Source organism: Cryptosporidium parvum, chromosome 5, assembly GCF_000165345.1.
Source record: "Cryptosporidium parvum Iowa II chromosome 5, whole genome shotgun sequence".
Classification (NCBI taxonomy): Eukaryota; Apicomplexa; class Conoidasida; order Eucoccidiorida; family Cryptosporidiidae; genus Cryptosporidium; species Cryptosporidium parvum.
The window spans coordinates 590,487-607,370 of record NC_006984.1 but is presented as its reverse complement, the minus strand read 5'-3'; the positions used below and the strand labels follow the sequence as shown (position 1 = coordinate 607,370).

The 16,884-nt window shown below is 27.9% G+C and overlaps 6 protein-coding genes across 6 annotated transcripts; 1 reads left to right on the top strand and 5 right to left on the bottom strand.

Annotated features, from left to right (window-relative positions):
* Positions 1-431: 431 nt before the first annotated feature.
* On the bottom strand, positions 432-1,970 carry cgd5_2740 (conserved hypothetical protein; the record flags this gene model as incomplete). The annotated part of the gene is made up of 1 exon (XM_626210.1): positions 432-1,970. The coding sequence occupies one exon, from the start codon at positions 1,968-1,970 to the stop codon at positions 432-434; it is 1,539 nt and encodes a 512-aa protein (XP_626210.1).
* Positions 1,971-2,698: 728 nt separating this feature from the next.
* Positions 2,699-4,069, bottom strand: cgd5_2730 (hypothetical protein; the record flags this gene model as incomplete). The annotated part of the gene is made up of 1 exon (XM_626209.1): positions 2,699-4,069. One exon carries the CDS (start codon positions 4,067-4,069, stop codon positions 2,699-2,701), a length of 1,371 nt encoding a protein of 456 aa, XP_626209.1.
* Positions 4,070-5,215: 1,146 nt separating this feature from the next.
* cgd5_2720 (large protein containing a signal peptide) lies at positions 5,216-11,035 on the bottom strand (the record flags this gene model as incomplete). Its single annotated transcript, XM_626208.1, has 1 exon — positions 5,216-11,035. One exon carries the CDS (start codon positions 11,033-11,035, stop codon positions 5,216-5,218), a length of 5,820 nt encoding a protein of 1,939 aa, XP_626208.1.
* A 1,012-nt stretch (positions 11,036-12,047) lies between these two features.
* Positions 12,048-12,770, top strand: cgd5_2710 (hypothetical protein; the record flags this gene model as incomplete). Its single annotated transcript, XM_001388238.1, has 1 exon — positions 12,048-12,770. One exon carries the CDS (start codon positions 12,048-12,050, stop codon positions 12,768-12,770), a length of 723 nt encoding a protein of 240 aa, XP_001388275.1.
* Positions 12,771-13,091: 321 nt separating this feature from the next.
* Positions 13,092-14,090, bottom strand: cgd5_2700 (hypothetical protein with a signal peptide; the record flags this gene model as incomplete). Its single annotated transcript, XM_626207.1, has 1 exon — positions 13,092-14,090. The coding sequence occupies one exon, from the start codon at positions 14,088-14,090 to the stop codon at positions 13,092-13,094; it is 999 nt and encodes a 332-aa protein (XP_626207.1).
* Positions 14,091-14,824: 734 nt separating this feature from the next.
* On the bottom strand, positions 14,825-16,765 carry cgd5_2690 (hypothetical protein with a signal peptide; the record flags this gene model as incomplete). The annotated part of the gene is made up of 1 exon (XM_626206.1): positions 14,825-16,765. One exon carries the CDS (start codon positions 16,763-16,765, stop codon positions 14,825-14,827), a length of 1,941 nt encoding a protein of 646 aa, XP_626206.1.
* Positions 16,766-16,884: the final 119 nt, after the last annotated feature.

Below are 16,884 nucleotides of genomic sequence, written 5' to 3'. Positions count from 1 at the left end.
CTCTTATAATTATATAATTAAAATCTAACATTTTTTTATAATATATTCCTTGCGAAAACCCTTTTGTTATTAATTCCTTATATAAATTAAAGAGAAAAAATGTTTTGCTTTCTGATTATTGCAAGTGGTGATTGCATGTAATTAACTGTATTTAGTAATTTTATGTGGAAAAAAATTACTAATATTATCAACTTCAATACCGGTATTTGCATGCATACACTTTTTTTCATGTGGAAAAGAAATTATTTGAAGATGAATAAATATTGCATTAATATTAAATTTATTTCCAGAACATTTATTTAATTATCTAATTAACACTCATTTAATTACAAGAATTAGTTTGGAGTTCGTAGACTTATTAGAAATACAAAAATAATAAAAAAAAAATATACATTTCTAATATGCTGACAAAATCAAAAGGTCAGTTTAAACTACTCAATATATTGATTAACAAAAGTATTCCAATTCTCCTCATCTTCAAGCTCTTCATTACTTTCTTCGTCAGCTTCTTGAATATCTTCTAATTCTGCCTTTTTCTTTGTATTTCTACTAATATTACCTTTCTCATCAATAGAGATGTTTTGATCCTGAGAATGTATCAAAACAAAATTGTCACCATGTTCTTCCTCTTCTTCTAAAGTTGAAAAATGTTGATAAATTATTTCTCTAGCTTTAGATTTTGTTACACCACGGGGTAATTGACCTGTATCATCAATAAATCCAAAACTTAAACTATGAGCGCATGCTTCCTCAATAACAGCAATACCCATATTCTTTCTAAACTTGAACCTTGTTGTTATAAAATGAGCAACACAAAACCTTATCATAGAAACTGGATCAACTCTAAATACTGAATATTGAATAACATCTGAAACATTTGGGGCTTTGAAAACTGCTTTATTTTTAACTCCTGATCTTAGTAATAATTCATTTGCATAAATCATAAATCTTATTGATCTAACAATTACAAAAAGCTTCTCAATATAGTCAGGACGTTTATGTGCTTCTAATTCATGAAATATTTGTACCATTTCTAAGAATGCATTTGATGCAAAAGTATATCCAGAATCTGCTCCAATAAACCTTTTATTTGAATATATCACGGAAATTTTATTCACATACTCATTAAATAGTTGTTTTGTCTTTCTTTCATTTATTTCACGATTATCTAAACATTTCTTTGCTCTTTCACAAATTGCATTAGCATTTGGTACTATTTGATCATCACTCCATAAATTTATTGCTTGTATACAGAAATAATCCTTAAATATTCCATCCGGTCCTATTGAATAAAGAGAAGCTCCAATTAAATCTTGTAAAGAATAACTTGGTAAAATACCATTAATAAATGGTTTAATACCAGTATACATACAATGTACCTGTTCTAAATAAAATGCGTTTGGAACCTCTATAATATTTACCGCATAGCTATAAACTCTTTCTAATGGATCTATTGGCATTTGCTTCAAATCTTTATCTTCAACTAATATTGGCATTCTCTCCTTTGCTGAAAGTAAATATCTCCAACGTCTCCAAATCCAATACATATATTTTCTTTTATATTTTCTTGCTTTACCTCTTCTTTCATGTAAATAAGTCTTTTGAACTGGAATGTGAGTCTTCAAGTTGTTAACATACATCTGAATTGTTACATGCATATCATCATTATTAAGTCCATATCTTAATGCCCCCACCTCCTTATTTCGCCTTGTTACATAAAGCCAATTACGTACTTTCATTCTTCCATATAGTAAAGATGTTGAAGTTTGAGGATGTTTTGGTACCAAGTTTTCATAAAGACTCGTTGCATGCCTAGTATTTATTGCACTTGGCATGCTATTTGGGTTATTCTGTTCCGAAACATCGGAATTTGCTGTTGCACACTCTAATAACTTTATTTGGTACCCATAGAAAATAGTTACAATAAAGAAAATCAATACACTCTTATGAAAAAGTGTACTCTGACTCATTATTTTTAATTATCTTCGTGAATTAGATTAATTGACAAAATTTTCATCGAATACTTTTAGTTTTTCATTCGCTTTCAATTAATATATATATGCAATATATTATATATTTGTTTTCTTTTAAAACTGAATACCCAATTTTCATTTTTAGACATTGTGATTTCCCGCCAACTGCACAAGCAGAAAAAATAATAAATTACATGCAGTTCCTTAGATAATAAATAAATAATGATAGACACGTAATAAAATTCATTTAAACGTGTTAAAACAATAATTTGAATAAATTTGATCAATATTTAATATTTGTCAATTGAATAAAAAGAAATCTCGAGATAAATCGATAAAGAAAATGATCTTTCTTGATTATTTTATTTGTTAATTCAATTTAAATGATCATTTATGATAAAATGAAGGAAATGAATTAAATATTAATATATATATTTTTTTAAAAAAAAGTGATCAATTAATTATCCTTACTTTATTTATTTCAAAATGATTGTTTGTGAAAATGATTCATTTTAGTGTAAATAATTATCTGCCTTGATTCTAAATAGAGATTTTGAAAAAAAAAAAAATCATCCAAGGTTGATTTTAGCTTTGAAATATAAAATTAATATTAATATTAGAACTTATTGAAAGATTTAACATAAATTATGCTGATCTTCTAGAAACTTATAAATATCGTTATTCAAGTCAAAATTGATGAGGTTTTGCTTCTTTATTTAAGTTAGTTAAATATAGTTTCTGTTTCTATTATGTAAAATACTTTTTGGTTTCTTTATAGAAGAACCTTTATCATCTTCATTAATAGGTACTGATTCTGATACTTTAATGTTTTTTTCATGATTAATTTTCTTAATTCTTGGTAAAAATTGTGTTGAGCTTCTTGTATTAATATCAATCCCAGAAAGTTGCTCAAGTGTTAATAATTGAAGTTTAGATAAACCTCTAAGAGGAATCTCAATGTAACTATTTGGAACATGTAACTTTCTTCTCAAATTTGAGCCGGTAGAATTATCTTGATATTCATTATTACCTTTATACTTTCTGTTTTCTTCTCTTGTTCCAGTTATTAATCCTTTAAAATGCTTGATTTCATTTTTTCGGTTCTTATTTTTGTTTCCAAAAATTTGATGATCATTAAAAAGTTCCTCTTCAAGTTTTATTGATACAGGCTTACCTAAAACCTCTCCATAAAGACCAACAATCCTACATTCACATTCTTCTTCTTCACATTCGCATTTTAATCTGGATTCTTCGTCTTGTTTATCCTCATTTCTCCTATCTGAAATTATTTGTTTATTTTTCTCAAAACTAAGTTTTTGATTTCTCTTTAAAGCTGCTTCTAAATACTTTCTTCTCTCATAATCAACAAATCTCTCATTACCTACTCCCATAAGAATGTTCTCATCTCTTTTAATTTGATTCAATTTTGATTTTATTTTATCACTTTCTTTTTGGATTCTTGTTGGGACTCCAAGTTTATTTTCTGAATCAGGATGATGTATTTGGCCATATCTATCTCTAAGTCGTGATTCTGGAAGGGGAATTCGAATCAATTTGACCATATTCTTATACTCGTTAATTTTTTCTTGATCTAATCTTCTTTCTTTTCCAATCTTCCAAATATCCTTTATTTCTTTTCTTCTTCCATTCATCATTGCTTTATCAATCTCAACACTTAAAATCTCACTATCCAGCAATTCTGTCAAATATAACATTATTTCCACCATTTCTGGTCTTTCTTTAATATTATCATCTAACCTTTCTTGATGTTCTTGCCCTAGTTCTTGTTCTTGTTCTTGTTCCTGCTCCTGTTCTTCTAATCTAGCCAACTCTTTTTTAATCTTACTATCTAAAGGTTTTGTTTCATCTCTGGAATAAAATAGGCTTGATCCTTTCATACAAAATAAGTGTATTGCTTGTCCAACTTGTAGTTTAACAAGTTTAGCATTTTCTCTTTCTTTCTCATCTTGAATTTCTCCTAAATCAAAATAATACCTATTTCCAAGCTTATAAACTAATGTTCTAACATATAGAATTGGAGAAACTTTTCCATTTTTAGTTAACAATAAGAATCCATAAATACAATTCTTATACATACTTTCTGCTGTTCCATCTGATTTTCTGTAAAAATCTTTAAATTGTTGAGGAATCTTTTTAATAAATGATGTACTGAGTTCTGATGCCACTTTAAACGCCTCCAATTCCAGCTCTAATTCTTCATTATATTTCTTTGCGTTTTCATCATTTTCACTTATGAAAGTACTTTCCAAATTATTTCGCTTTTCAATTCCAATATTTCTTACTCTTAATTCATTTTCTGAAACTGTTGAGTCAACTATTCTGCTTATTATTCCCTATTTAAACAAAGAAAGAAGAAATGAAAGGAATTAACGTCATATATTTTTCATATTTTTTTTTTTTTTTTGAAACATATTCTTCAGTGCATGCAAATCTAATCTTCACCATATATTTAATGCAATACCGGCATTGTGAACATTTTGTTTGAAATTACATGCAATTAAATTTGCATGCATTGATGAACAAATTGTTAAAAAAAAAAAAAAAAAAAGATTTCTTTTCTAATCCCATATTAACTTACCAGAACAACTATAATGATTGCAAAAGTCATTATTGAACTTTTGTTTAACTTCATTCTTTCTTTTCTTTTTCAAGAAAATATATATGCAAATATTTTTATATATTTATAATATATACATGTATTAACCTCTTTCTTAATATTGTCAAGTTTGCATTATACTTAATGAAAAAAAATATATATATATATATATATATATATGTGGCGCCAAACTGTCTATTTTTACAAGATTGAAAATACCATGTAAATTATTACTTAAAATGGATTTAAAAAAGTAACGGTAAATTTTCTCAATCTAGAAATTAGAAAAATGACATATATCATGAAGATTCATTTTTGTTTTCCCCCTCTACTTTCTTCTTGTAGTGCCAGGTAATAATATTTGCAACAGTTCAAACTCCATAAATTCTAGTATTCTAAAAATCCTAAAACCTTAAGAGAAAGAGAAAAACATAAAAGTTAATCCCATATCGTTACAAACAACCAAAACATTCAAAATCTATCCCTCCCAACTCCTCCAAAATTCAATATATTTCTAAAAAATTTAAAGAAAATTAACAAATCCAAAATATGCCCGCCCAATTTAAAACCAAAGCAAAATTAAATAATTGGCTATTTCTATTCAGAAAACATAATCGTCAACAAACTAACATACACGGCTCTTTGACCCTGAATAAGCTTGCAATATATCGCAAAATCTATTTACTTGACCTAAAATTTCCTCCAATGTCATATTAAAGTACCTATAATAGACATCGCCAACATTTGAAGAAAATAACTTTAAAGGGTCCAAAGCACCGTCTGTAGCAATTACTGTAGTTAAATACTCTAAAGTTGATGCAACTGCTATCATATCATTAACTTGATCATTATTGCCAAAACAATAATGTGGCAAAATATGGCTTAGACTAACTAACTCCTCAAGCTCAGATTTTGATTTCTCTTTATTCAACTGAAATCCTGAGCCTTCGGAATTTAAACTTGTAACATCATTATATGCATTTATTACTTTAATATCTTGCCCAAATAAAAACTTCACCCCTCTAATTCTTCTGTTATCACCAACATTTAAAATAATATTCTTGCTTGACAGACCACAAAACATTGGGAAACAAACAGTCTTAAACTTACTATAATGCTTACATTCTGGATTTGGAATCCAAATTGACTTAAATGTCTTCACAACAAAACCAACTAGAATTATTAACTCAATCTGATAATTCTTCTTTATTGAAGAAAAACCCATTCCTGACAATCCTAAATCTTTCTCTTGAAAAAAACCTGTACTTGCATTCATTATTCCTTTAACCCAAGAATAAAAACTTATTCTTTTACCTTCATCTAATGTAAAAACTGTCAAACTATTTATTTCCATCTTATCATATCCAATAAAACTATTTCTGTATAAATGTTCATGTCCTTCTGAAATCTTGTTTGTAATACTTGGAGGAGCCTTATATTCATCTATTCTTGAATTATAATTGTAAATGCATTTACCTCCTTTATGTATAAACACTTTTCTTTCCTTTATATTATTATTCTCTATTCCCTCTCCTTGTTCAAAAGGTCTTACAATACCAATCACAGAAATACCATTCACATCTTTAAATGAAAATTCTGATTCAAATATTGAAAAATCACTATTGTAAATCCATGGAAATAATATATTACTTGAAGATCTATCAGAAATTGATGATAATTCCAAAATTAATAATCCATTCGAATCTTCTCCATACTTTTCAAATTCTGGTATTGTTTTACATTTTAATTGACCATAAGATAAAGAACTGTAAAACCTATCTCTTATACAAAAGTGATATAGCTCTAATATAGAATTTATCTGTTCTTCACTTAATTTCAATAACTTCTTCTCTGCTATGCTTGAATCTAAACCATTCTTACCTATTTTATTCTTTCTCTCTACCATCCAAACTTTAATACTTAACATTTGGTCTTCAAAATTACTATAAGTATCTCCCAAATGATAAGCTGTTGAAATTAAATGACTCAAACGGTATCTATAAACTAATACTATTGATTCAAAAATATCATAATGTTTAACACTTGTACAAATATCTTTCGGACAAACCATATCAGCTTTTGAATATATTAATGGTATCATTTCCATTACAATCCTTTTATTTTCATAATTCTCCATACATGCTAATTTTGAATGCTCCACAGATTCTAATTTACTTCTTGTTGATTCAAATTCTTCAAAACTTGATCCAAAATGAATCTTTCTTATATATCCCTCAGATGATGATCTTTGTAATAAAAAGTTTACAAGATCTGTAAATTTTAATGATGGAGAGTTTAAGAGCTTTCTTGTTGATATTGCAATACAGTAAAAACTTAAACTCTGCTCTGGAATTGATGAAGTCATTCCTGGCATTATTCTCTCTGGGAATACCGGTAAAGAAAGACCCTTTTCTACTAAAACTGATTCCTTTAAATCATCATTATTATATAAAGACGAGTTCTCATTATCCATCATTGAATCTCCTCTTCTTAAATTCCTTGTTGTTATTAATTCCTTCTTATTCTTTAATTCTGATGATTTTTGTAATGATAACCAAGATTCTAAACTTGGTCCTGAACCTGAAAATAAAAACCTACTAAATAAATCATTGTTTTCAAGTTCATTACCTGAAACCGAAACTGTATCAAATCCATCAAGTCCAAGAATTGAATTCCATATCACTTTTCTTAAGCTTTGGATCATCTTAAACCCTGTTGCAAGATCATCCTCCCCTCTCTCTTTTAATTCATTTATCATTTTCTTTGCTTTTTCACAATAATTCATTGTATAATTGTGAATTCTCATAATATCTTCATAATGTGTTGAAAGATCATAATATACTGTCTTGGAAGGATAAGAATTTGAAATTACTTCAGTAAATGTTTCAAGAGACATATGAGAATCACAAAAGAAACACATAATTCTCTCATAATCATTCCTAGATACTTGACTATTATTTTCTATTACTGAAGGATGATTACATGGGTCCTTATCAGGAAGTCTCTCAATATCTTCTTCCAAATTTGTAATCTTCATTTCACTTTCATAAGAAAAATCAACATCAATAATAGAAAAGTATCTCTGATCTATGTGATCTAAAACACTTTTTAAATATTTCTCCCATTTATACTTTTTCCAACTAGAGGGAAATCTTGTAAGAATGTTTCCTGGATGCATATCACAATGTTGACGGAATTTGGAACCACCTGTCCAAAAAGTTACTAAAGTTGTTAAAAAGTGATATCCAAGATAATAATTCGACTTTAAAATCATCTTTAGAAATTTATAACCACGACCAGAAACAATAAAGTTTAAAGCTAAAGGCTCAATTTCAAGTATCTTTTCTAATACACCTTCCAGATTTGTTGGATAAATGATATCATCCATTGTATTAATAGGAGTAGAAGAACTTTTATTCTTCTTATCACTGTTATTGTTATTATTACTACTAATAGTACCACTATTAACAATATTACCATTAATAATCCCATTATTATTCTCAATTCCTAAAGGATTAACAAACTCTTGAATCATTAAATAAGGGAAAAGTATTGAGTTACAAGGAGATTTTGATCTCAAAGTACTTTCAATCTGAATTATACAAGGAGTTAAAGGTATTGAAAGTCCTGGTGTTTCAATCACAGAAAACTTATCCTTGAAAATCAAAGAATTCCTTATCAATGTCTTATTTTCAAAGTATTCATCATCAACTATTATAGAAATTGGACTAGATTCATAACTAATCTTCAAAACCAATATCTTCTGAGGATTTGAATATTCTGGATTATAAGTAAATTTGTTTGGAGATTTTTCACAAATCTTCCTTTTAAGATCCTCATTATTCATATGATATGGATATGGAAGTCCATTAAAGTAAGTAAGTCTAAGCTTAGGATTAAGATTAGTCTCAGAACTTAAAATACGGCCAAACAATACTCCATTTGAAAGTGAAATAAAGTCAATATCTGTAGTTTCTTTAAAGTATAAAGGAGTATATATAGTATATCCATCTGGTAATACAATAGAGTTTGTAATCCTTTTATAATTCTCTTTTTTACTTGACTTTTTCAATTCTTCTAAGCTTTGAAAAGCTACCCAATCAAAATTACATTGAATTAATGGAGTAATTTCAGGATCCATACAAAAGTCATTAATTAATAAATAGTTAACAGTTGAGGAGTCTGGTATAAAGTAAGAATTACCAATTTTGTCCACAAGAGTAATTCTGAATTTGAATCCAACAACTTCTTGTTGAAGTTGACTAGTTCTAAGTGTAAGCTGTAAAAGACGAAATCCTTGACAATTTGTCAAATCAGAATCAATATTATTGGACTCTGTGTCTTTATTTCTAGCTAAGCTTAGTCCTAGAATCTTGTCAGAATATATACACATTTCTTTAATTAATGCAAATTTTTCATGGAATCCTCCTTCTTGATCAATTTCTTTAAGTTTAGTAAAAATTTCTACACTTTGATTAATGGATTCCTTATTAAAGATACAATTTGAATAACTTTCACAAATTTGTGAATTTGATTCAATATCTACTAACCAAGAAAGATCACCACTACTAAGATCTTTAAGACATTCAGATTTTATAGATTTACTTGTACTTTTTTTAAGTTTGTAAATTATTGAATTAATTAAAACTGTTTTAATAATTGTTTCATTAGGTATATCTTTATAGTTACTTTCAAAAAGAGCCTTTGAGAAACAATAAGTTGATCTTAAAAGATATTCAGGAGAGTTTAATTGATTTTTTCTCAATTGTTCAACATATCTGTAATTTTCATGAATTGAAAAGAAGATGGATTCCAATCTTTTAATAACATCCATACTATATCTTAAAGAGCAAATATTTTCTTCATCCAAGTCTGAATGCTTATTTTTATTTGACTTTGTAGAATTTTTGTCATTAGTTGAGTTATTATTATTATTATTATTATTACTATTATTACTACTACTGCTAATAATAGTTTTCTTCCCATCATTATTCTTTGAGTAGATTTTAAAAGCTTTTCTACCACAAACTTTATCAACTTCTAACTTGATTTCAGTAATTCTAGAGAATAATTTTTGGTATATCTTATAATATCTTTGTAATCTTTCGCTAGATTCAACAAGAATTGGATTCTTTTTATAAATTCCAATAATATAATTTGAAATAAGTTCATAAATAATATTAACAAGTACAAGAATATCTTCATTAACAGTTTTACTGAGCTTATAAAGATCAGAATCTAAAGATTTTTTGACATTATTACTGGAATAATCATCAAAAGCAGTTTTTTTAAGCTTTTGAATACTTTTATACTTGGAATTACAAGGAAAAGGTTTATTGAATAACTCATCATTAGATAAGTTGGAATGATCAGAACTGATTTCATTTGGAGAATAGTTAAGATAGAATGAATCCAAATCAATTCTTGAGTATAAGAATATATCTTTAATATTTTCATTACTAATATCTTTAATTTCATGAGTTAAATAAGATGGACTATTATTAGTCCTAGCAGCAAAATCAATATATTGTTTCATATTAAAGATAAAAGATGAGAAATCTAAAGAACAATAAGTTCTGTATGTTAATCCAGTATCAAAAGATGATGTTTCAGTATGAAATGATTGATTTTGTTGTATAGTTTGTTGATCAATACCTCTAGTCCAATAAGTTTCAATAATAGTTGATATAAGCCAAGATATACTGTAAACAGTTTCAGAAGTAGAAATAATATCATTTTCTTTATCTTGAATTTCATATTTATCTTTCAATTCTAAGAAATTTTTAAAAACAGTATTATCAAATTTCTGTATAACCCAATCTAAGGTTGGAATATGTTCTTCAGATCCAATATAGTAGGCAAGATATTTACCATAGAATGGTGAGATCCATGGAGTAGATTTGTTGGTAAAATCAGGAAAGAGTTGAAACTTTTTATATAAAACATGAACTGGAATAGGAGATAACTTCATACTTCGAGTAGATTCTTTAAATCTGAAATTTCTTTTAAAATGTTCAATAGCATGAAAATATTCAGTTTTTCCAGAGACTTTAACAATTAGAAGGTTTAAAGGATTGCTTTCCATATCACAAAGATATTTATTGCAGTTATTTAAAGAAGCTAGATCGCCATTTAGATTGGTGGACTGATCACAATCTCCAAGAATGAGAAACTGACTATCTTTTTTAGAGATAAGTTCACAATCAATTTGTAAATAAGCTGCATTGGTAGTATTTTCCAAAGGTTCACAGTAATATGACATTTCGTCAAGTTCTTTTAAATGACATATTTCTTTACTAAGCGCTTTTCTAATAATTATAGGTTGCTCCAACCTTTCAGGTCTATAGTTTAAAGAAGCGAGCTGGCAAAATGAGAGCTGTAGAATGAACCCAAAGGCAATAATTGCCTTTAGGAAAAAAGGACAGCGAGATTGAGATAGATTCATTTTAAAGTATTCTTCTTGCGGCAAGTAAAAGCAGGAAGCTTCACAAGCTGAATGAAGTAAATACTTATTTTTTACAGCTTGCTATTTGGGTTTGATATGAACTTTTTTCCTCTTGTTCTTTATTTTGGCATAACGTTTATTAACCTTGTAAGTTAATATTTATTCATACATTCTTTTTATTGATAGTGGCGCCAATACATGATTTAGATACTGGTAAAATTTTGGCGCCGAGACTAATTTTGTAAAATTGACATTGGGCTTAAAAAAGTGAGATGAAAATTAGTGAAGGAATGAGAGAAGAAGTGATCAGGGAATATTTGGGGTGTGGAGATGTGGATATGAAGTAGATTGAGTTAAGTTTTAATTTCAGAAGTTTTATTTGGTGGCACGTGTGAATATGAAAGAATTAAAGCAAGTAGGAATTATTTATTTTTTATTTTAATTTTTTCCGCCTTTAGTACATGTAATAAATAAAATTCAAAAATTTGCATTTCCCGCCAAAAATGGCAAATATAAAATAAGGTAGGGATGATGATGTAAAATTGTAAGATAAAATTGAAATAAATTATTGGAGATTTTAAGGATTAGAGGATTTGGCACACAGGTATTTTGGTTTGAGAAAGACTTTGGTTGTGTTAATATCTGGTTGGCTTTATAGAAAGGACAGAATTGTGTGATTGGTAAAGTCAGTGTTTGCCAATATAATACAATTGTAAAGGTTATAAGGTGGAGTATATAAGAATAAGAAGAGGAAGACAAAGAGGAAGATAAAGAGGAAGGGAAAGAGAAAGGGAAAGAGAAAGAAGAAGAGAAACAGAAAAGAGAAAGAAAAGAGAAAAAGAAAGAATAAAAGAGAAAGAGAAACAGAAATAGAAAGAGAAAGAGAAACAGAAAGAGAAACAGAATAGAGAAAGAAAAGAGAAAAAGAAAGAATAAAAGAGAAAGAGAAACAGAAAGAGAAACAGAAGCAGAAACAGAAACAGAAAGATAGAAAAAGGGAAGAAAGAAAGAAATGGTGAAGAAAGAGTTAACTGAAAATATCCAAAACTATCTAGCATGTCGTCTATGTGAATTTGATGTGGTTGTAGTGAAAAAAAAAGACGCAAAATTCCACCTTGAAGAAGCTCATTCTCTATCTATTAACAATAACATAAAAGATGAAGAAGAAATAATATTGGAATCAATGAATAGTCAAGTTCTAGAAAGATGTTATAGTGAAGAAACCTTGAGACAACTTAAAGATGATCTTTCAGATGAGAAACAGAAAGATTTCTACAATGAATCAGGAAAAGATTTAAGTATATTTGAGGCAACAGAAACTTTAAAAGTTGCAATACTTCTTTTTTTAACTGAATTTAAGAGAAAAATCGTGGCTTTGAATTATCCAAAGGTTTATGTTAAAAATTTGGAGAATGAACAATTAAATAAGTTTCTTTTAGCAAACCAAGGAGCATACTATTACTATTCATTAATTGATTTAGCTAATATTCAAGATATTACAGTTCAAATGCTTTTAGCAAGATCTTGGGATTGGTCTATTGAAGACCAAGATTTAAGAAGAGAAATTGTAAATATTAGAGATGGAATAATCGCAAATACATCGCATTGCTCTCATTCTGAAGCTCTAGAATGTATTAATACAGGAAAATTACTCCTCCTTACAATGCACGAAAGTGTCAAGCACCTTCTGCTTCTTTGTTACTTAACTAAAAAGGTAATAAAGAGACAAGAATAAAAAAAAGAAGAAGTAAAAGAAAAATGAAGAAACTAGAAATTATAGTTAAACAAAAAGAAAGCTAGAGGCACCCCAACCTTAGCAATATTTTATTTGTAATGAAAGCCTTTCAAAACTTTCCTAAGAAAATATTTCATACCTTCACTAATTATTAACCTTGAATCATTCATTTAGCCAGTATAAACTGCGCATATGCATGCATAGTATATATTTATGTTAAATAACTGTGCATGTTTTTCCCGCCATTTCCTGAATTTCACTACCGGAATTCTGAAAGTATTAAATTTAAACACATGAATATGTAAACGTAATAAAAAGATTTTAATATGCATTATAAGTGGTATTAGTATTGATGATAGAATTGTAAATCTGTTCATATATTTCCAAATTAAAAATGTCTGCAATGATAAAGTATTTAGTGAGAATTACATAGGAAAGCAGTTTCATTGAAGACCTAATGTTCTTAATATCTGAAATCAACTTCTTGCTATAATTTTTTTTCCCATTTATTTCAAAATTATTTTTGTTATATTTGTACAAACGAACATGTTTTTCAACATTAGCTGTCAAAATACGTACTATTGAAGAGAAAATCTTAAATTCTGATAATAGAGTCTTATTGTTTAGTCTTGGATATAACATAATGTCCAACATATTAAATTTCATGCAAACTTTTAAGCCTTCTTTATATGAATGAAGTTGATTGACATTATTCAAAACAGAAATTGCTTCATTTTTATGTTCCAATTCCTGTGGAAGAGCCAATTCTCTTGAAAAACCACCTTTTTCTTTTATTAAATTATTTACAGTGAAAAAAAAATACATAGATAGAGCAAGATTCTCCAAATTTTTAAAGAAAACCTTCTCTGGTTTCTTAAAACAAGCTCTCTCAAAACAGTTTGGTTTGTAAATTAGTTTTAAATCAAAAAATCGTACATAAAAGCTCTGCAACTGACTTAAACTTTTTCTCAAACACTTTTTTGCTGTAATTGTATCAAAATTCTGATTAAGTTCACGATCTCCTATCAATAAATCTACCAATTTGTATTGTAAAACGCTCAACATACAATCAGTTTCTACTTTAACCTTTGGTTCTCCTTCCTCATCATTCTTCTCCTCTTCAATTAAATATAATTCCAAGAATGAAGCTCTTTTTTTCGATAACGAAGTATACAAATTATATCGCTCTCCTGGCAAAAGAGCGTTTAATCTAGTTATGTCTAGGCATTTTACACACTGAGTTAACTGAATTACCAAGATTAAAGCCAAAACCATAATATGCAAAGAAAGCTTTCTTCCCTTTCCTATTATCAAATTCATTTCTTTCAATTTCTATTCACAAATACTATAAATTAAATTAGAATTTTACTTTTTTATACCCTCCAAACTTTTATTATCAAAATATTATTTTATGTCCATTATTTCGACTTTTTTTCATAATTTCTTGTTAAATTTAAGCGGGAAGCCGGGTACCTGAAATAATTTACTACATGCCGGTATTAGATGATCAAACTATGATAAAAAGTTTTTTTAGGTTTTGAATCGTTCTAAATAAGAATGATAAAGATTATATTCAACTTAATAATGAACAAAAACAAATAGTGTAGATATATCTATAAGTGAGTTTCAAAATCTCATACATTTATTGTATTAAATATTAAAGGGTAGAAATTTTTGAGTTAGAATTTTTTCAAAAAAAATTAAAAAACGTAATTATGTTTGAAAGAGAAGAATAAGTAATGAAAAGAAATTAGCCCCAAATTAGTAATAGTGTCTAGAGTAATACTGAAGGTAACTAAATAAATTCTCTTTTCTTTTTGCTTAAACTTAACCATTAAAATAAACTTAAGCATATTTTAATAATATATATTACGTGGAATGTGTTCATTCTTCCATCTAATAGATATAAATATAGATACATATATATATATATATATATACATATATATTATTAAAGAGATTGCTTTATTTTCATTCTATTTGATACTGAGATAATCCAAATATACAAGATTTACCTTAACAGTATTAGTAGTTGTATCAAAAATCAACTTAACTTAATCACTCTTTTTAATCGATGACGACTTTAAAAATTCTTCAACTTGAGGTACTAAACAGATATTGAATTGAGAAAAATCAAAGTATGGACGAATATTATGACTCTTTTCAAATTGATAATGCCTATAGGCTGCATTTCTTAAAACATAATCCTTAATCCATAGCTGAGATTCTCTTAGATCACTTAAAGATTCCTTAATATCAAATTCTTCAAGCTTTGATGAAAGTTCTTTATCAAAAAGTTTCAAGTTCTCAATTTCTAATGGGGAAAGCTCTGGAAAGAATGGTTTTGGAGCAGAATAGATTGATTCACTCATTACAAAAGAATAATCAATATTTGGATAATTAACTCGAATAGGAGCAGAAAACTTTGAAAAAACTTCTTTTACTTTGAATGGAAACTCTACTAATAAACTTGCAACGTTTTTGTAACCTTCTTCAGAATCGGATAAAGCATTTTGAAGAAGAAGATTTGTGGCTGATAAATCAAATGCAACTTTTTCAATTTTTTCTTTAAGTTCTGAATCCTTGTAAATAAAAGGTAGTCTCTGTAACTCTTTGAAAATGATTCTATATTTGCTTGCCAAACCAAATAATATGTGAGATATAAATGTCCTTTTTATTCTAAAAAATGAATATAATTTGATTGCAGGGTTTTCTGTAAAGAATTGTGGTAATACATATGATTCAACAAATATTGAAGCAATATAAACTAATAAATAACTTCTCCTGAAAATATATTGAAAATGCTCAGGAACTTTACCACTTAAACTAGTCCCTCCTGGAATCATAATAATTTTCTTATTCTTATTTGTTGGATCAGCAGCTGATGGGAATGAAGCAGAAATCGATGATGGAAAAGATGTCAAAATCTTATCATTTTTGTTTTCATCATTAGAACTAGTTATTGTACTTCCAAATATTTCTTCACTTTTACCAACTTGTGAAATTGTCTCTGATTTATTAATAGAAACATCTTTTGTTTCTTTATTTGAAACACTCTTATCCCTAACATCGAAATCTTGATCATTGTCTTCATCTTCCTCAATATCATCATCTTCATCATCATCATCACCATTACCTAAATCTTCAACTACTAACTTTTTATCAGATTTATTTCCTTTTCCATCTGAATCATTGTTATTCATGAAGTCATCCTCAATTGTTGCTGAAATCTTTTCTAAAGCCTTATTAATCAAACTTTCTTTTGTTTCTTCTGGAGGTAATACACTTTCTGCAATACTTAGTAATGATGCATCTGCATCCAAAGGCTCATATCCACTAGTATCCATATCTGGTAATGAAATTGATTCCATATTTGCTAATTCGTCATGAGCTATCTTCAAGCCTTTTCCTTCAGTTGCTTCTGCTTTGATCAAAACATTCTCAGTTGTTGGTCTTATAAATTTCATATAAATCTCAAGAGATCTTTCTGCAGCTTTTTTTGATTCCAAATAATTTTGCTCTGTTTTTTTCATCTTTAACTCAGAATTCTTCAGTATCTCATTAAGCTTCTTACTCTCTGGAACTGCTTCTAATTGTAATTTAATGGACTCGTGATATTCCTTAGCATCAGTGTAAATTTCTTCTCTGAGCTTACTTATTGCTACCATATTAGCTGCATACCTTTCTGCTACCTCCAAGTTTTGAGGTGTATATGAATTGATTTTTTCAATAACGTGTTGTGTGGCCAATCCATCCCCAATATCCATAAATCTATTCCCTCCATGTGTAGGAACTGCTTCTTGTGCTACTAAATTTAATAATTTTGTGCTACTTGTTGGATCAGCTGTAACTGCTGAATAAGAGTCCAAATCTGCTGTCAAATCTGTTCCTAAACAAAATTCAAAAATCGCCAAAGCTGATAATAGAATCAATAACAGCTTTACCTTCTTTACTTGCATTCTTGTCTTATTTAACAAATTGGTTACCAAATTCATTCTTAACTTTATTTACTCTTCTAATCAATATTTATATCCTCCTAATTACTCAGTTATTCTTTTTCTAATACTTTTCTCTTTAATCAATTTAATTTAGCTTAGCTTTTTCTCCTGATGTA